General features: G+C 40.4%; 1 protein-coding gene across 1 annotated transcript; it reads right to left on the bottom strand.

The window, feature by feature from the left end:
• LOC110435974 (vegetative cell wall protein gp1-like) lies at positions 1,794-21,494 on the bottom strand. The gene is made up of 2 exons (XM_021462099.1): positions 21,349-21,494; positions 1,794-2,178 (listed from the first exon to the last, which is right to left on the bottom strand). Exons 1-2 carry the CDS (start codon positions 21,492-21,494, stop codon positions 1,794-1,796), a joined length of 531 nt encoding a protein of 176 aa, XP_021317774.1.

Genomic DNA, 21,756 nt, shown 5'->3' on the forward strand with positions numbered 1-21,756 from the left:
GGAGAACAACGGAAAGGTGCAGCCGAAACTCCGACTCGAACAAGAGCAGAACATGGAAGCTAACCCATCTACGCATCCGCAGGCTATCCAAAAAACGTGGACAATCCGAAAGAGATACTGTCGCAGATATGCACTGATCAGCATACCAACGACCATATATCCCTTTCGGACGGGAGACACCTAACTTGGCTGCGTAATCTATAACTACTATAAGGATGAGAGGTGAATTATACCTAGGATAGCGACACAAAGGCGAGTAGCAGGGCGATGGAGAGTCGACGCGATGTAGGAAGACCCACAGCACCCACGAACACGATCGGAGTCACCAAGGACCTCCCACAGGTGATCCTACAAAAAGGACAAAAAAGGTTAGTAACCACTCAAAATTTCGGCAGCACCTCCCCTAAACGGGGAGGTTCCAAAACCTGCAAAATACAATGGCGCGAAGGCCGATAACCACAACGGTACGAAGGCCAATAACCATAGTGGCACGAAGGCCGACATCACAATGGCACGAAGGCCAACAATTAGAAGGATTAATTACCACACCTGCTCAAATGCAAGATGGATAGATAAACTTTTTTCAGAGAGCTTGTCATACTTTATTATTATTATTACAGTATAAACAGCTGCTAATTCAAACTTTACTGGTTTTGCTAGGATTCTTGCATTTTAATACGTACAAAACACAACATTTCAGGGTCCATCACTGGAGATTCTATGGACAGAACACATGTGAAAATGCAGTGTCGCTGTTAAAATTTAGCATATGCTCACACCATTCCACTACCACTCCACTAAGGCAGCAAAAGCTGTTCAGATTATTATACCTCAAACTAAACAAGGAAAACAGTGGCTTCTAAATCCAAACGTGCTCCCTGCGGTAGTCTCTTTACAATGACTGGTACACTAGTAGGTGGGAGCTGCGACCAAAAACAAGTCATCAATTCAATGGACCAAATGGCAGAAAGTTCAACTGAAATTGCTATCAAATTATTTGTTTGTTTTCACATAAGCTCGTACAGTAAATTTTTATGGTACTTTCAATCGTAACAATGCATCCTGAAGCTCAACTCTTAACCAGAAACTGAGAGATAAAAAAAATTGTGTGAGGTTTTTGCTCTAAACATCCCATGAAATACACGTCAGATCGACGCTAACAAGAATTCATAATCTCAGTGGAACTGGAAGAGAAACCCGCTTCCCACCCGCAACAACTAGCTACCAACTAGCTAGTAGACACCTTGATTTGCTCCCATCATAACAGAAACTGCGATTGAGTAGCAAACTGCAGAACCATATTCTTTTTTTTTTTGTGGCTAGGAGTGATCTGAAAATTACCAAGCTCATGTATTTAGAATACACATAACACGACCATGAAAATTACCAAGTATTTCAAGCCACGCAAGATAATACCTTAGCAATGAAATACACAAACCATCTCCAATCACAACTATGCCTAAATATATGACATTGACTATCAAACAAAACAATTTCTCATCTTTAGCACTTCTGTAGGTAGCAATAGCTCGTCTCCTACATTACACTATCCTAGGTTGTACACAAATCGGAATGAAGGAGAGGAAGGCCTCACCTTGATGGGGACGTGAGTATCCTTGTAGGGGCGGTGCTGGTGGCCTAGCACAGATCGATGACGAACGGTGGTTCGGGTTCGGGGTCGAATACTCGAACTGCGTGATCTCAACGAGGGTGTACGCGGCGCGAGCCCGCCTGCGCCTTCGCCCTTCGCCCTTCGAGCTCCGCGCCCAGTCGCGCACCACTGTACGCGGCGCTCAGCGCTCAAGCCGAGCACCGGAGGCGGCGAAGATGCGGACGAAGACGACGCTGTCGATCCCCGCGGCGGCGAGCGTCGCCACGCCGCGGCGAGCCAGGGCGGGGAGGGCTGCGAGGGGCGGGGAGGGCTGCGAGCCAGAGCGCGGTCGGGTGCCGGGACAGGGCGCGGCCGGGAGGCGAGCGTGGCGCAGGGGAGAGGGGCGGGGCGTGGCGCAGGCGACAGGGGCGGGGCGCGGGGGAGAGGAGTGTGGCGCAGGGGAGAGGGGTGGGGCGCGGCGTAGGGGAGCTGGGCGGCGGCGCTGCGGGCAGGGGAGAGGGCAGCGGCGCTCCAGGCAGGGGAGTTGGCTGGCGGCGGCGCTGTGGGCAGGGGAGGGAGAAATGGGCCTGCGGGTTCGTTTTTTTACAAGTCACGGTGGGATGGGGCCTTTTAGGTTTAAGTCCTTTGCCGACTGCCACTTGGCAAGGCAGTCGGCAAAGGCTCGGAATATTTTAACTACGAATATCCTTTGCCGACTGCCTGGATCTAGGGCAGTCGGCAAAGAACTTTTTTCTCTAATTTATTTGCAGCCTCAACTTGCTTCAATTTTTTTCTCCAAACTTTTTGAAATTATTATTATAGGCTCTAGATGTGATAGAATGACACCTCAAAAAGTTTCGTGATTTTTTTACCTTTTTGGGTATATTTTGTTAATTTATTTCATTTAATTGAATTGTCCATCGCATAATCCAACTTTGAACTACAGGTGCATGAAATAACCAAACTTAGGAATTAGAAAAATGATATTCATATTGGAGAGTTTATTTTGAGGCCGTGTCAAGAAACTCATCCAAAATTTTGAAATCCTTATCCTGGGAACACGATCATCCAAGTGTGGTAGAAGTAATTTTTAATTATATAAAATTTAAACAAAATCAAAAAATTACGAAACTTGTTGAGGTGTCATTTTATCACATGAGGAGCCTATGATAAATATTTGAAAAAATTTGGAGCAAGTTGTGACGTCAGATGTACAAAACTCAAACACTTGCGCATGTGATGATCATATTGGAAATGTTTGGTTTTTTTTCATCTGATACTGCAACTTGCTCCAAACTTTCTCAAATTTTTTCTATATGGTCTACATGTGATAACATTAAACCTCAAAAAGTTTTGTGATTTTATGACTTTTTTTGTTATATTTCATTAATTAATTTCTTTAAATTGATTTTTCCACTCAATAATCCTACTATGAACTATAGGTACATAAAATAATGAAACCTAGGCACTCGAAAAATGATATTCATGTCGAATAATGTATTTTTAGACCATATCCAAAAACTGACCCAAAATTTTGAAGTCCTTGTCCACAGAACATGATCATCCAAGTGCGGTACAAGTGATTTTTAATTATATAAAACTCAATCGAAATCAGAAAATTACGAAACTTGTTGAGGTGTCATGTTATCACATGGGGAGCCTATGCTAAAAATTTGAAAATTTTTAGAGCAAATTGTGATGTCAGATGTACAAAACTCAAACACTTCAACATATGATCATATGTGATCATATTGGAAATGTTTGTATTTTGTTCATCTGATACTGCAACTTACTCCAAACTTTCTCAATTTTTTTCTATAGGGTCCACATGTGATAACATTAAACCTCAAAAAGTTTTGTGATTTTTTGACTTTTTTTGCTATATTTCATTAATTAATTTCTTTAAATTGATTTTTCCGCTGCATAATCCTACTATGAACTATAGGTGCATGAAATAGTAAAACTTAGCCATTTGAAAAATGAAATTCATGTTGAATAATGTATTTTTAGTCCAAAAACTAACCCAAAATTTTGAAGTCTTTGTCCACGGAACATGATCATCCAAGTGTGGTAGAAGTGACTTTTAATTATATAAAACTTAAACGAAATCAGAAAACTACGAAACTTGTTGAGGTGTCATGTTATGACATGAGGAGCCAATGATAAATATTTGAAAAAAATTAGAGCAAGTTATGATGTTAGATGTATAAAACCCAAACACTTGCTCATGTGATCACACGTGATCATATTGGAAATGTCTGGGTTTTGTTCATCTGATACTGCAACTTGCTCCAAACTTTCTCAAATTTTTTTATAGCTTCCACATGTGATAACATGACACCTCGTCAAGTTTCGTAATTTTCTGACTTTGTTTGAATTTTATATAATTAAAAATCACCTCTAATACACGTGGATGGTCATGTCCCGTGGATAAAGACATCAAAATTTTGGGTGAGTTTCGGGAAACGACCTTCAAATAGACTCTCTAACATGAATATCATTTTTCGAATGGCTAAGTTCCATTATTTGATGCACCTGCAGTTCAAAGTAGGATTCTGCGGTGGAAAATACAATTAAAAAAATTATTTACAAAATATAGCAAAAAGGGTCACAAAATCACGAAAGTTTATAAGGTTCACTTTTATTGCATGTGGAGGCTATGAAAAAAGTTTGAGGAAGTTTGGAGCAAGTGACGACATCGAATGTCTAAAACCTAAATTCAAATTTCAAAAATAAAAAATTTTGTCTTTATCGACTGCCTAACGGCTTGGCAGGTGGCAAAGGGGACGAAGATGGAGGCCGTCAGCTGGCCGCCACCTTTGCCACCAGCTTTTCTTTGCCACCTGCCAGGCAGCCACCTTTGCCGACTGCCTTTCTTTGCCACCTGCCAGGCAGTCGGCAAAGGACGTCTTTGCCGACTGCCTTTCTTTGCCACCTGCCAGGATTGTTTGGCAGTTGGCAAAGAATCCTTTGCCGACTGCTTTTTAAAGCGGTCGGCAAAGAAAATCTTTGCCGACTGCCCTACCTTTGGCAGGTGGCAAAGGATTTTAGCAGTCGGCAAAGCCCAGTTTTCCTGTAGTGCAAGTAGGATTTGAGTCGCATACAATAATCTCCACATAACTCTAATCTTTTGAAGTTAGCATGCTCATCCGAGAAACAACAACAACAACAACAACAACAACAACAACAACAACAACAACAACAACAACAACAACAACAACAACAACAACAACAACAACAACAACAACAACAACAACAATAATAATAATAATAATAATAATAATAATAATAATAATAATAATAATAATAATAATAATAATAATAATAATAATAATAATAATAATAATAACTGAATAGTTCCTATCGAGGCTGCATTTTGAACTTTGATGGATATTAACAGTTCCTATCTATGCGACAGTGCCTTAAACTGCTGCAGCCGTAGGCTGATAAGCCATGATAAAAGGTATTGCTGACTGATTTGTTGTGAGAGAAAAATACTCTGTCTTATTTAGCTGATAAACTCAAGCGAACACACATGCTGATCTCGTGACTGAGTGACAGTGAGCTGGAGCCAGATGCTACTGATTGTTTTCTACGACACTATCTTAAGGACAGTTGTACACTTTTTACTTAGAAGAAAGTAATATTTTAAATAAATCTGAGCAGTTGATTTTATGAATTTTTTGAATTAATTAAAAAATTAAAAATCTAGGAAAACAAATAAAACTCTTCTCACTTCCCATAATGACGTGAGTAAACATGGTAGGGAATCCTCCTTTCTCGAAAACAAGTGATTCTTCTCTAATACTGGCAGCAGCGCATGATTTCATGGAACTAGCCAGCTTGACACGTTATAAAATATGTTTCAAAATCTTTAACACTCATAATTTAAATCTTACTTGCACAACTATAATTTGTTCTACTAAATAATCAATAAAGCAAATAGATATTGCATTTGTTGTCTTCAAAATCAAAGTTGATATTAGAATGTAAGTATAAATTCAAACTATCTATATCGGTATTGAAATTTGAATTAAACTCCAGCTTAATAAAAACATGCCAAAATACAACCTCGAAAAAAATTAAACTAAAATAGAGTAAATAGTCTATCTGAATTCAATTTACACGCATTTAATTTGAATATAATCACGGTCTTAGACATGCACATGCACATGCACATGCAAATCATTGAGGTTAGCACACATCAATCAAATCAAGAAAAAGATTGTTCATATCTAAACTTCCCTTAATTGTCTTATTTTACAAAATAAAAAAAATATGTATTCCACATATTACCTCCTATATGAGGTATAATAGATGATTGTAACCATCCAATCAAAATAAATGAATGGCTCATAGTTGTTTGTGAGTACTATAGCAAAGCCCATTGATCAACAAAACAATTTTAGAATCGGCCACTTTACTATATGAACTGCTCCTAGGCCAGAACAATTTCCATTTTCTAAATAAAGTTGATCTGAAAATGATTTTTAGGGCAGCATGCTATGTAGAATATCAATTACACTACTACAGAATGAGGCATTGGTTGATGCCTAAAATGGCCAAAAACCTCGGCCATTTTGCGGCCCGGGGTTAAAGACCCCTTTAACACCGGTTCGTAACACGAACCGGTGCTAAAGGGTCCTGCCCAACGGCTACTGACAGGTGCTGTCGGGGCAGAGACCCTTTAGCACCGGTTCGTATTACAAACCGGTGCTAAAGGGGTCCCTTTAGCACCGGCCAGAGCCCCGGGCCGAGGCAAACCCTTTAGCACCGGTTTGTGTTACAAACCGGTGCTAAAAGGTAACCCTTTAGCACCGGTTGTTGCTCTGAACCGGTGCTAAAGGTCCGGTTTATAGGCCGGCTCCCTCCTCCCCTCTGCCCATTTGAAACCGAGAGCACCATTGTTGTTCTTGGAGCTTCTTCTTGCTTGTTCTTCATTTGTTCTTCATCTCCAACGCCCATCGTTGATCTTCTTCGACTCCGTCATCGTCTCTTCGCGCTTAGAGGTGACTAACTTCAGCCTTTCTTATCTTTTTCATGTTGTTTTTGGCTTGTGATGTTCCCATCATATTTTAGCTCAAATCCACTTTGTTATTTTGAATCATTCACATGAATTAGTATCCATATATATATATCATATTTCATGGTTGACCTAGTTTTAATATATTTTGCAAGAATGAATTATAGTATATTTTTATGATCATAGAAAGTAGGATAGTTCAAATTAATTGGTTTGTTAATATCACTTGATTTATTTTTATTACTACATATAATGTCCATTGTATCATACATGTTTACTAGTAAATGTGGAATTTATAATTGTTTTAAAATTGAGTATGGATAGTAGATGGCAACCGTGACCGGGTCTTCCGTCTCTCAACGGGTTCAAAAGCGATACCGTCCGGAACTCCCTCTCATTACTTGTGGCAAGTGTGGGCAGAAGATTTTGATGGAGTACAAAGTGTCGAAAGAGGGAGTAAACAAGGGTCGTATATTCTACAAGTGTCCAGATCGTAATGTGAGTTATTTCCAGACATTTGCTTATATATGTGCATATTTTTTTAAATGATATTAATTAAACTTTTGATTCTCTCTTTTAATTTCAGTGGGACGGTACCGGCGGATGTACAGGTTGGTACTGGGAGGAAGAATACATTGAACACATTAAGAAATCTTTTGCACAGGTGGTTGAGGCTGAAGGTGGTGAGGCAGTGAGCCGACGAAAGAAGTTCAATGAAGTTGATCAAGCGAATGATCTATCTATTATAGTTGGGATCGGACGCGAACTAATTATGTTGCTTAAGTGCATTTTAGTTTTATTTTTTTAATGCTAGTTGCGATTGTATTTGTTGTAGCCAAGCTTTTCTAAATTAATCAACTATGTATCTTAGACATGTTGTGCAATAAGATGAGAAACTATATGTGTGCATGGTTTTCATAATATATATGTTATCTTTAATGCAGATGGTAACACGTAATTGGATGTATAATGCCGATCGGCGCTCCGAAGAGTTCATTAATGGCGTGCACTATTTCTTAAGTGTGGCCGAGTCAAATAAGAGGGACGGTTTCATGTGCTGTCCATGTGCCGTGTGCAAGAATTTGACGGAATATTCTAACTCAAGAACTCTTCATTCACACTTATTAAAGTCTGGTTTCGTACCAAACTATATTTGTTGGACCAAACATGGAGAAAGCGGGATTATAATGGATGAAGGTGAAGAAGAAGAAGAATTGGACCATGCCAATATTATTGCTCAGTACGGTGGCTTCAATGATGTTGCAATGGGGGGAGATAATGAAGAAGAGGTGGCGGCAGAAGATGATCGGGGCGATGATGCTTTTGGTGATGCCATCCGTGATGCACAAAGAGAATGTGAAAGTGATAAAGAGAAAGCCAAGTTCGAGCGCATGCTAGAGGACCACAGGAAATCGCTATATCCCACCGCTGAAGAGGGGCAAAAAAAGCTGGGTACCACACTAGAATTGCTGCAATGGAAGGCAAAGAATGGTACATCTGACAAGGCATTTGGGCAGTTATTGAAGATCATAAAAAAGATGCTTCCGAAAGGCAACGAATTGCCCACCACTACGTATGAAGCAAAACAGGTTGTCTGCCCTTTGGGATTAGAAATCCAGAAGATACACGCATGTCCTAATGACTGCATCCTCTACCGTGGGGAGGAATACGAGAATTTGGATGCATGTCCAGTATGTAAGGCATCACGGTATAAGATTAGACGAGATGATCCTGGCGATGTTGAGGGTGAAGAACGTCATAGGAAGAAAATTCCAGCCAAGGTTATGTGGTATGCTCCTATAATACCACGATTAAAACGTCTGTTCAGAAATAAGGACAATGCAAAGTTGTTGCGGTGGCATAAAGAAGACCGTAAGATAGACAATATGCTGAGACACCCTGCCGATGGATCCCAGTGGAGAGCGATAGACAGAGAATTCTCAGATTTTGCAAATGATGCTAGAAACTTGCGGTTCGCCTTAAGTACAGATGGTATGAATCCTTTCGGTGAGCAGAGCAGTAGTCACAGCACTTGGCCAGTTACTCTATGTATCTACAACCTTCCTCCATGGCTATGCATGAAGCGGAAGTTTATTATGATGCCGGTGCTTATCCAAGGACCGAAGCAACCTGGCAATGACATAGATGTCTACCTTAGGCCATTAGTTGAGGAACTTCAACTTTTATGGAGCAAACCAGGAGTTCGCGTGTGGGATGAGTACAAACAAGAGCACTTTGACCTACGAGCATTGCTGTTTGTAACAATCAATGATTGGCCAGCTCTGAGTAATCTTTTAGGCCAGTCAAACAAGGGATATAATGCATGCACACATTGTTATGAAGACCTTGACTGTGTATTTTTGAAAAAATGTCGAAAGGTCGTGTACCTTGGCCACCGTCGGTTTCTTCCTGTGAACCACCCAGTACGAAAGAAAGGCAAGCATTTTAAAGGCAAGGCAGACCACCGGACCAAACCTCTCAATCGAACCGGGGATGATGTACTCGAAATGGTCAAGGATATAAAAGTGGTATTTGGAAAGGGACGAGGCAGCGAACCTATTCCCAAGGATGCTAAGGGACACGTACCCATGTGGAAGAAGAAATGCATATTTTGGGAGCTACCTTACTGGAATGTCCTAGAGGTCCGCAACGCGATCGACGTGATGCACCTGACAAAGAATCTTTGTGTGAACTTGCTCGGATTCATGGGTGTCTACGGGAAGTCTAAGGATTCACTTGAAGCACGACAAGACTTGCAGCGCATGAAAGAACGAGACAACCTGCATCCAGAAAAGACAGATGATGGACGTCATTACTTAAGCCCTGCTAGCTACACTCTGAGCAAAGAAGAGAAGGAAAGCATGTTTGAATGTCTTAGCAGCATCAAGGTCCCATCTGGATTCTCCTCCAATATCAAGGGAATAATTAATGTGCCAGAGAAGAAATTCCTGAACTTGAAGTCCCATGACTGTCACGTTCTAATGACGCAATTGCTGCCGGTCGTTTTAAGAGGAATTCTACCTCCACACGTACGTCTAGCCACCGTAAAGCTATGTGCATTCCTCAATGCAATTTCTCAGAAGGCAATCAATCCAGAGCAACTAGCTACTCTGCAGAATGATGTCGTTCAATGTCTCGTCAGCTTTGAGTTGGTGTTCCCTCCATCCTTCTTCGATATCATGACACACCTCCTAGTTCATCTGGTCAAAGAGATTCGTATTCTCGGTCCTGTGTTCCTACACAACATGTTCCCCTTCGAGAGATTCATGGGTGTCCTAAAGAAATATGTCCATAGTCGTTCCCGGCCAGAAGGAAGCATTGCCAAGGGCTACGGAACAGAGGAGGTCATAGAGTTCTGTGTTGACTTTATTCCAGACCTTGACCCAATTGGCATTCCTGAATCTCGACACGAGGGCAGACTCAGCGGAAAGGGAACACTTGGGAAGAAAACATATATTGGTACGGGAAACGATTACTTCAATAAAGCACACTACACAGTTCTCCAGAACTCCTCATTGGTGGAACCATATGTTGAGGTACACAAAGATTACCTACGGTCCCAGTGGCCCGGGAAGAATGAAGCTTGGATAATGCGTCAGCACATGGAAACTTTTGGCGATTGGTTGCGCAAAAAATGTCAAGGTGATGAAAACATTGATGAGCAGCTTTATTTGTTGGCCAGGCAACCATCATGGCATGTCCTCACATACAAAGGGTACGAGATAAATGGTAACACATTTTACACAGTTGGCCAAGATAAAAGGAGCACCAACCAAAATAGTGGTGTACGCGTGGATGCCACGGATCCAAATGGGAACAGGCAAACATATTATGGACGCATAGAAGACATATGGGAACTAGTCTATGCAGCTAATTTTAAAGTTCCTTTGTTCCGGTGCCAATGGGTGAAGATGACCGGAGGTGGGGTAACAGTCGACAAGGAGTATGGGATGACAACCGTGGACCTTAACAATAGTGGGTTCAAAGACGAACCATTCGTCCTTGCTGCAGACGTGAGTCAGGTGTTCTATGTCAAAGATATGTCTACGAAACCAAAGAGAGGAAAAAATGATGACCACTCAATCATCAATGAGCCAAAGCGCCACATTGTCCTTTCTGGGAAAAGAAACATTGTCGGAATTGAGGACAAGTCAGACATGTCAGGCGATTACGAAAGGGATGATCGAATTCCGCCCTTCATAGTCAACAAAGACCCAAGCATTCTGTTAAACAATGAGGATACTCCATGGTTACGGCAGGATCATAACCAAGGGTCATACGTCAAGAAGAAGTTCACTGTTGTGTCGGCTTGACTGTTCCATTTGAGACAATCTAGGGTTCGGTCAAAGGGTGTGTTTGTAAAAACCAATGCTTTGACTTTGGTCAAACTTGGTCAAATAGCCCATTTGATGACTTGAAATGAAAAAAGTTTGAATACAAAGTTGTTAGAGATCATCAAAATCTATATTTTATATATTGTCCATTTTTCCATTTGGATAATTTTGAGCCAATTCTAGTTACATTTCTATAAAATCCAAGACGGGTTTCGGTCAAACTTGGTCAAATGACAAACTAAATTACTTCAAATGAAAATATTTTGAATACCAAGTTGTTAGATATCTTCAAGATCTAAACTTTTTATATACACAACTTTTCCATTTGAGAAAATCTAAGTTAACAATACCCACCAATTCTAAGTTCTCACACAAACTATATGAAACTATATGTGTCAATTGTGGATTTTCAACTACACCTTCCCAAAACTTTGTCAAATGCAAAAATGGTCTGTATATGAAATGTAGATTTTGATGAGTGGAACAATATTGGTATTCATGACTTTTCCATTCGAGACCATCTAGGGTTCCGAAACCGCTGCGTGGCTATGAGTTCTATGAAAATTCAAAATTTAGTGGTCCAAACTTTTCCAAATGAAAAGTTGACCATTAGACAAAATGTAGAACTTGATGAGTGTAGCAAACTTTGTATTCATGACTTTTCCATTTGGGACAATCTAGGGTTCGGTCAAAGGGTGTGTTTGTAAAAACCAATGCTTTGACTTTGGTCAAACTTGGTCAAATAACCCATTTGATGACTTGAAATGAAAAAAGTTTGAATACAAAGTTGTTAGAGATCATCAAGATCTATATTTTATATATTGTCCATTTTTCCATTTGGATAATTTTGAGCCAATCCTAATTACATTTCTATAAAATCCAAGACGGGTTTTGGTCAAATTTGGTCAAATGACAAACTAAATTACTTCAAATGAAAATATTTTGAATACCAAGTTGTTAGATATCTTCAAGATCTAAACTTTTTATATACACAACTTTTCCATTTGAGAAAGTCTAAGTTAACAATACCCACCAATTCTTGAATCTCACACAAACTATATGAAACTATATGTGTCAATTGTGGATTTTCAACTACACCTTCCCAAAACTTTGTCAAATGCAAAAATGGTCTGTATATGAAATGTAGATTTTGATGAGTGGAACAATATTGGTATTCATGACTTTTCCATTCGAGACCATCTAGGGTTCCGAAACCGCTGCGTGGCTATGAGTTCTATGAAAATTCAAAATTCAGTGGTTCAAACTTTTCCAAATGAAAAGTTGACCATTAGACAAAATGTAGAACTTGATGAGTGTAGCAAACTTTGTATTCATGACTTTTCCATTTGGGACAATCTAGGGTTCGGTCAAAGGGTGTGTTCATCAAGATATATATTTTTATATTTTTTATTTGATGAAAATTATACCCAACTAGCATTCCTAGTAATAAATAACAAAAATAAAAAGTTTTACGTCAATATGATGTGAAAATAAATTTCCAGTTCATTGGATATAGTTTTTGTAAATTTATTGGAATAATATATTTTTGCATTAACAAAATACTAAACAATTCTTACAAAATCATTGCAAATTATAAAAATACAATAAGATATTTAAGTTTAAAAGTTTTCATGTGTATATTAAAACAAATTACAATATATGTCACTGTTTAAAAAACATTATGCAAAATATTTAATTTACTATACAATTTATAATATAAACTGTATATATAAAACAATTAAAAAACCCTAAACTAAAAAAATGGGCCTTTAGCACCGGCCCATAGTGGGAACCGGTGCTAAAGGGTCCTGAAAATTTCAGGAGCCCGCCCTAGCGCGCGCTGGACCCTTTAGCACCGGTCCGTGTCTGAAACCGGTGCTAAAGGGTCCGCCCCTATATAAGCAGCCGGCTCCCTGGATCCGGCAGTTCTTTCGTCTTCGTCTTCGTTCCAGCGCCGCCGCGGTCGTTTCGTTCTCGCCGCCGTCGTTTCGTTCTCGACTCCCTCGCCGCCGCGACCACCGTCTCCACCAGCGCCGCCGCGGCTCTCCACCAGCGCCGCCGCGGCCCTCCTCCAACGCCGCCGCCGCGGGCCACGGCCAGATCGAGCGCGCGGGCCACACATCATCCAGGCCACGTCGATCTTCCCTGATCTCTAGCTCCGGCCGGCCTTGCTAAGTATAGATCGAGAACGCCATTGATTAATTATGTATTTATATAGACTAGCTAGACCAGAAATATATATACAAAAAATATTACATATATATACATAAATTAATACTACAAATCAAAACACCATATACATATATATATATATGTATATATGGTGTTTTGATTTGTAGTATTATTTTTTTATATATTTTTATGTATATATGGTGTTTTGATTTGTTGTATTATTTTTTGTATATATTTTTATGTATATATATATATGTAATATTTTTTGTATATATGTATTATTTTTTGTATGTATGTATATTATTTTTTGTACATATATATACACACACATATATATAGTTTGTATGTATGAATTATAATTGTTTGTATGTATGTATGTATGTATTATTTTTTTAATATATTATTTGTAGTATATATATAGTATGTATGTATGTTTTATTTTTTGTATATATGTATTATTTTTTGTACATATATACACACACATATATATAGTTTGTATGTATGAATGTATTATTTTTTTAATATATTATTTGTAGTAGTTTTTTTAGTATATATTTGTTGTATATTATTCTTGTATCATATTTTATTTTCTAGTGTTTTGTAAATATTATTGTTTGTACTATATTATTCTAGTATTGTTTTTATTCTAGCGTATTACTTGGCTTAAAAGATTCTAGTATTATTTTTAGAGCACTCCAACACTTTAATTTGTAGTAGTACTAGTAGTAGTATATAAGTCTCTAATATATGTTCTAGTAGTGTTTAGCCACTAAATTTATTCTAGTAGGGTTTTGTATATATTTTTGTTTGTACTATATATTATTCTACTTTTTTTTATTAATGTATTACTTGGCTTAAAAGATCCTAGTATTATTTTTAGAGCACTCCAACACTTTCATTTGTAGTAGTATTAGTGTATTTCTTATCTTATATAGAATATATATATATGTATGGTTGCAGACATAGAAATGGCTGACCATCCTCATGATGATCCTGATTATATGGAAGCTGCCATTCAAAATATAATCGACGACGGTAGTCAGTACTTCGTTGATTACCACGACATCATGCAAGGCAATCGTACTGAGCAACAAGAGGGCAATGCCCCTGAGCAACAAGAGGGCAATGCCCCTGAGCAACAACTTGTCGTGCAACAAGAAGAAAATACTGGCGAGGTATGTAAATGTAAACATATATAAATAATGCATCTCTTACATTAGGTTTTAGACTTATTACTTGGTTATTAATTTAGTATTTTTGTTTCTATATGTACGTGTAGCCTTCTGGATCGACCTCTACGGGGAGAAGCGTACCTCCACGAGGACCAAAGAAGCCGTTGGAGGGCCGCTATGTAATCTCTGAGTTTGAGATAGCTACAGGCAGACCACTTGGTGAGCATGCAAATAAATATGTTAATCACTGTGGATATCTTGTGAGAGATCAAATACCGATCAGTTGTCGTGAATGGAGAGAGAAGCGAGGTGCTCCTGAGATCAGTTTTGTCTCTGATCGTGACAAGGAGTTAGTTTGGAAAGCCGTCACAGACGTTTTCACCTTCGACACCAACGATGAAGAGTTGAAGGTGCGAATTTATGACTGGACTATGAAGAAGATGGCAGTACTCTTCCAGAATTGGAAGAAGTCTTTGTACAATAAATATGTCAAGAAAAACGAGACTCCAGATTTCAACCTCAAGCAATATGTAAAGCTGAGGGCCTTCTGGGATGACTTTGTGCAGTACAAAACATCAGAAGAGGGCGAGGAACGAGCCAATAGAAACAAAGAGAATGCCAGTAAAAAGGCATACCACCATCATATGGGATCAGGTGGTTATAAGAGTGCTGCTCCCAAGTGGGACCGAATGGAACAGGAGATGCTTGCTAGGGGGGTCACACCCGAGACAATAGCAAAGAATTGGAGCGAGCGCTCCAAGCATTGGTTCTACGGTCATGGGGGAAGCGTGGACCCAGACACCGGGGCGCTAGTTTGGGGCCAAGAAATCTCAAGAGCAGCAGAGAGACTAGTCCGTGCACGTGAGGCGGTTCAGTCTGGTGAGTTCAGGCCTAACAGGGAGAAGGATGAACTCACCTATGCGCTTGAAAATCCTGAGCACGGTGGGCGTACGAGAGGCTGTGGGGCAGTTCCGTGGCTGCAATCATTCCAAGCCGATCAAGATACCTACAGAAGCCGCCAGAGAAAGAAGGATGAGGAGGCAGAGCGGATCCGCCGCCTGGAAGCTTTTGTTCTGCAGTCACAAGAGCGCGAGAAAGCTCGTGAAGAATGGATGCAGGCAGAGATTCAAAGGCAAGTGCAAGCAGCACTTAGTCAAATGACGAAAGGGCAAGGTACATCACAGCCCGAGGTCAATGTTAGCCCCCCAGGCCAGTTGAAAAGCAGCTGCGCATCCACGGAAGTACCAACCATTCAGGATGACACGAAGCTACACTTCCCCGTGGATGATGTCACAGAGGCTTTTACTACCTGTGAGCTGCATGTACCAGATGGGAATGCCACCAAAAAGGTGGCTATCGCTGTTGTCAACCCTATCGACCGAACGGGCACTCCAAGAATCCATAATCGACCAGTACCTGGTGGATATGCTAGCGTCTCGGTTGATAGGGTTGAGAAAGGTTGTGGCAATGTGCCACTAGACATAGAAGGGGGAGACGGAGAGAAGACCTTAGGTGAAGCTGAGAAGACATTTATTTGTTGGCGCAAGCGCTTCATAATTATTCCTCAGCATAGGTTTGTGTGTGATTTTACTTCTTATATTATTTATTATGTATTGAAATTTAAAAAAAGTTTACTCACAAAACTTGTAATTGTTTTCTTTGCAGGGACTCCTCCAACCTAAGTCCAGTTCTCTCCCCAGCGCATCATAGTGCTGCGGGCGGTGACAATGCTGGATCTCCTCCAACACCTGCGGCGGCCACACCGACCCCGCCACCGCCTCCACCACGGTCTCCACCTCCTCCACCGAGGTCTCCAACTCCTCCACCGCGTTCTCCAACTCCTCCGCCTGCACCGCCCTCTCCAAAGAGTGCACGGTCGGTCCCCTCGCCTCCAAAGCGAGGTAGTAAGAAGCGGTCCGTCCAAGAAGGACCGAAGTCATCGGTCTCACCTCCAAAGAAGGCTGCCTCAGCAAAGAGAGCTAAGACGCCAGAAAAATTACCTTACGAAAAGAGTGAAGAGGAGGTAATTGCTACATCTAAAGCTGAGGTCCAACAATTTTTTGATAAAATAAAGGAGGAAAGGAAAAAACGGCTTAACCCAGAAAAGCCGTACTTTTATGTGAAGCCATCGGAACTGAGGCAGAAGGTGGCGGACCATCAAAAGAAGCAACGCGAAGCTCAGAAAAAGCCAGCACTTTCAGACTATGAGCGGTCTCTGGTCAAGTCTTCACAGCCTACTAAGAAGAGAGTAGGAAAGGGGGTCCCACAGCTCGGAGAAGTATCAAAACCGGTGCCCCCTTTGATTGTGCCAAATCAATACGGCTCAAATGAAGACTTGATGCCAAAGAAATCCTTAGCGTTGTCTGAGCTAGACTCGCTTGAGAGTTACTTTGGACAGAGCGGTTTAAATATAGAAGAAATTACCGCCATTCTTGGATGTCATACATTTGAAAAAGCCGAGGTAGTTGATCAATGGAGGGCAAGATATGAACCGGGCAGGAGTCTATTCGACCCTAAGCGTTTACACGAGCTCGGCACACAAATGTTTGCAATAAACAAATGGTGCATTGAGGCGTCTAAAAGGGGAGAGAATTGGATTTCTGTTCGTATTAGACAACATCACTACTTCCGTGGAGATGACCTCATATACGTGCAGTTCGAAGAATTGCACCAATTATGCCACCTCGACGCTCTTGACAAATCTCTTGTCAGCTGCTTTTGTCTGTAAGTATTTTTCCTTTTTATTATACTTCTAACTTCTTTAATTACATGTATATAATCCTTACACACTTAGGATTTGTATGTATATATGCAGGCACCAAATGAGAGAGCTCAGAATGAGAAATGACAATAGTATTGGGTTCGTTGACCCTTATATTGTTTTCAAGGCTCCGCAGGCAGTGTGGACAGCAGATTATGAGACAGAAATCTGCACCAATCTTATGAGGTTCTTTGTAAACCAAAAAGAAAAACAAAAAATACTCTTCCCCTTCAACTTCGAGTGAGTTATATAGTTATTAAGTGCATGCATATTTTATTTTACATTATAGGACTGACCCTATATATGTGTGTGTAAACAGATTTCACTGGATACTCATTGTCATTGAAATTCCCAAGAACCGATTGATAATCTTTGACTCAATGAGAAAACCACAAGAAAATTATCAACAAATGGTAAACATTATTCAAAGGTACGTAATGTCGATCTCAGCTACAAAAATATCATAATATGACTCTGTAATTATTAGTTCACGATCCACAATGGCTGTGTATAGGGTTTGGGAAAGATTCATTGACCGTGAACATCTCAGTGGATGTAAAGCGCCGCTTAACATAATACATCCACAAGTAAGTTCTACTAGCTAACAAACTTTCGCTAACTTTTAGCCTTCTTATTGTCGTGGTTATGAATATTTTTATATATATATACATCGTACAGTGGTGTTTAAGACAAGAAGAGGGAACAATCTATGTGCATATTACGTGTGCAAATTCATGATGGCACAAGTCAATCAAACACCCACAGAGACGCTCAGAGTACGTTACATGTCTCTTTTCATTATCTCCTGAATTATATTGAATAACTTAGATAACTAATACCTTTTTTTATTTATTTCAAATTAAAGACGGAATGGCTGAGGGAAAAGGTCCTACAACAAGACCGAATCAAAGCTATCCAAGAGACGATAGCAGGATTTCTCCGCGACCAAGTGATCAATCCAAACGGCGAGTTTCACTTCAACGGCAACGAAACTCTTATACCAAACAACGATGATCATTTGTATCGTTTGTAGACATTGGGAGAACAAACTCTATGTATATATGTGTTACGAATTTTGTACATATAAAACTATATATATATAAAGCTTTTTACATATCTATTTAATTTTTGATGTGGTCTATTCATTTTATTATAGGCAAAGCTTAACTATTAAGCTTAGCCTATAATTTTCATTTATATATGCTTAATATGCGTGTAATATAAATATATTATTGTATCAGCAAAACATGTATTGAAAAACCTATTATTATATATTATATATAAACAATAAACAGAACCGAAGAAGTGAACTAAAAAAAAGAAAAAGAAACCCTTACCTGCAACGTGGCAGCCCTGGCAGGACCCTTTAACACCGGTTGGTGTTACCAACCGGTGTTAAAGGGGGGGCCTTTAGCACCGGTTGGCCGAACCGGGACTAAAGGGTGGGCCTTTAGTCCCGGAAGGGCAGCACCGGCTCGGGAACCGGGGCAACAGGCCCTTCCCGACCGGTGCTAATGCCCGATCATGCAGCAGTGTTAGTTAGTAGCATAAGAACAATATTATTCAGATTGGAAACAAAATGGCACCCTGGCCCGTGGTACATAGTCGTAGACCCATAACTACATAATTGTAGCTTCAGTTTGAGACTTTGAGTAGCTTACTCAAACTCTATAGGTTCAACATTCACATTTCAACAACTGGTCCTTATACTCCAGCATCGCCGGTAGTGCCTGCTAACTCTATCCATGGAGCTGAAATTGGAAAAGAGAAAACACAACAGACAAGAACAGCGGAAAGCGAAGGAGCTATCATGCCTGGCTTGCAGGTCGGAAATAGGTCCATTTGGTGACCACTATATGATATGGAAAAGCCTTCATGGCTCCAATTTCTCTAGTTACAAAAGCATTTGGTAAAAGTCCTCTTAAAAATAGTGAAATAACTACAAATAAGCCTCTATTTCTTTTATTTTTGTCCTCGGGTGGCCAATCAACCAGGTTTTTTTCCCCTCAGAGGCAGCCGATGTGACATTGTTTAATCGACCGACCTGGCACCACCTCCAAAAAAAAAAAGAGAATGGGCTGACCTAGTTCGGAACTATGTGCTCCATCATCCAAAAGGTACATCTTCCAAAAAAAAAGAGTACCTGGATTCAAGTAGGATTGCCAAAAAAAATCAGAAGCCAGGTGGTTGCCTCTGTCTATTCATCTTCCAGATAAACGCATTATCTAAAAAAAAAACTTCCAAATAAACTTCAGAAGCTATGGTGAATGAACCTTTGCAGAAGAGAACTCCGCAGGGAAACATCATTCGGAAGGTACATAAAGTTATATTTGGTATCCATTTGGTTATCCAACATACTGACTTACATTGATTTAGTATATATAAGGCCTTGTTTAGTTTGCAAAAAAATTTACAAAATTTTTCAGATTCCCCGTCACATCGAATCTTTAGACACATGCATGAAGTATTAAATATAGACAAAAATAAAAACTAATTGCACAGTTTGGTCGAAATTGACGAGACAATTTTTTTGAGCCTAGTTAGTCCATGATTAGACAATATTTGTCAAATACAAACGAAAGAGCTACAGTGTCGATTTTGCAAAATATTTTCGAACTAAACAAGGCCTAAGTAGGGAGACGGGGCCAATTATTGGCAACTGCTCTTTCTTGGCGGGAAGCAAGACAAGTGGAGTAGGAATAGAAGTATAGAAGCTGTATGTTCAAATCCATATATTTCGGATTCAATTTTATGGTGCCCCCAACTCATGAGAAAGCTGGAGGGTTAAGTTCACAACAGATAATACTACCTTAAAAAATGTGGTTACTAGAGCGGAAATACTCTCAGGGTATTCGCATCGGCTACATATATATACTCCTAGTTGGTGATTGGACCAAACGTGCTGGTTCCTTTATTTGATGGTAGTGCAAATGGAAACAAAACTAGTTCAAATTGCATGTCTTGCCGTAATGTCCACAACTATATTTTTTTCATTTACAAATCAAACAGCTTAAATGTGCGGCCACAATTTTGGAATTTTGCCCGCTAGTAGTTATTCAAATGCTTAGTTAAAGATAGCAAGTGTCGTGTGATCATATCCTGGCCACTGGTTCTTGATTGATTGCCACTTGCCAAGGGAGGACACTGTGCGACGCAGGCATCAACCATGCAGCATCAGATAGCTGTAGGGCGTCAATGGCGTTAAGCCGTCCGGGTCACTCTCGCTGTTTGCCTGCTATTTTCCCTTTTTTTTCTCAGGTGGCCTACTAAATGTTTGTTTTTTTTATTCCTCAGCCAGCCGATGTAAGATTGTTTAATCGACCGGCCTAGCACCTGCAAACATAAAAAAATATAGAATGCCTCCATCCTATAATATAGCGCATTCTGACATGCATTCAAAATTTATTCTCAAATATAAGACATTTAGAAGACATAAATCAGTTTTGCATTAAATACTCTTCATTTATTAATCAATCACCACTAATTGTGTTGATGATAACGTCTTATTAGGAAAAATAAAGTGAGGGCACATGCGTCTTTTGTGATCTCTTTTAATCTGTTCCAGAATACACTATATTACATGATAGAGTGAGTGTATGCGCCATCATCGAAACATACATCTTCCAAAAAATTGAGCACTTGGAATGAACTAAGAGCAACTCCAACAGATATGCTATCCATGTTGTCTAGGCTATTTTTACATTTTTAAAGCAAAAGTTAAACTCCAACAGATGTGCTATCTGGTTTGCTAAAATAGCAAGTTTGCTATTCCTAAACTTTCGCTTGTCATATATAGCATGTCGTCCTCACTAGCTATCCTATACAAAGGCTGTTGTGGAACTCTATGCTTTGAGTGAGTTTTTTATTTTACACAATGGCTAAATCTTATAATTTAGAATATAATTTTAGCTAGTCTCTTGGAGATGCTCTAAGGATGGCAAAAAAAAATTGAGAAGCCGGGGTGGTTGCATTTGGTCTACCGATCTTCCAAATGAACTTTAGAAGTTATGGTAAATGAGCATCTCCAAGAGATTGGTTAAAACGTTTTGTAAAGCCAAATATAGCTATTATTGACAAAAGATTGACTCCAACAGATTGTGTAAACCCTTCTCTAAATTTAGTCGCTGGTTATTCCTGAAAATTCGGTCGCTAGATTTGGACGACGAGAGTCGCTGGCTATCCGACCTTTTCCCGCGCGCGCACGGCGCCTCATCCCCCGCACGACATGCACTCTCGTTCATGTTGGCCGGCTGCTGCACCGGCATGCGCTCGCGTGGCCGCTGCCAGTGCCAGACCTAGCTAGCATGGTGGAGCTGGCGGCTTGCACCAGCTGCAGTCCGATACCCTTGAGCTTTGCTTCTTTGTCGTCCTTGACAAGCTGCTTCACGGCAGCGGCAGCGGCGCATGGAGTGGGGGTGTCGGTATTGAATGCGCTCGTCATGGTGCTCAAGCATTTGCATGTGCAGCAACGCCGGGATGCGCCGATGCCCTGAAGCAGCCACTGCTCGCCATTAGGGTCGAGCTCAAGCAGCTCGTCTTCTCCATTGCTCGCAGCTGCTCATCGTTATGGTAGAGCGCGAGCAGCTCGTCCTCTCCATCGGTCGCGTGGCCCAAGGAATGCTTACATGAACCCTCGACTCGCAGCCGCTGCAGGTGGCAGCAGAGACGACGCGCACAAGGTGCTCGACGCCATGCTCAAGCCG

The sequence above is a fragment of the Sorghum bicolor genome, chromosome 5 (genome assembly GCF_000003195.3).
Source record: "Sorghum bicolor cultivar BTx623 chromosome 5, Sorghum_bicolor_NCBIv3, whole genome shotgun sequence".
NCBI classification, from domain to species: Eukaryota; Viridiplantae; Streptophyta; class Magnoliopsida; order Poales; family Poaceae; genus Sorghum; species Sorghum bicolor.

Bases quoted from the DNA above. Each gene is read 5' to 3' on its own strand.
- LOC110435974 (XM_021462099.1), bottom strand. From the start codon at position 21,494: ATGACGAGCGCATTCAATACCGACACCCCCACTCCATGCGCCGCTGCC. The intron at 2,179-21,348 runs GTCTGGCACTGG...ACGAACCCGCAG, and splicing joins AGCTCCACCATGCTAGCTAG to GCCCATTTCTCCCTCCCCTG.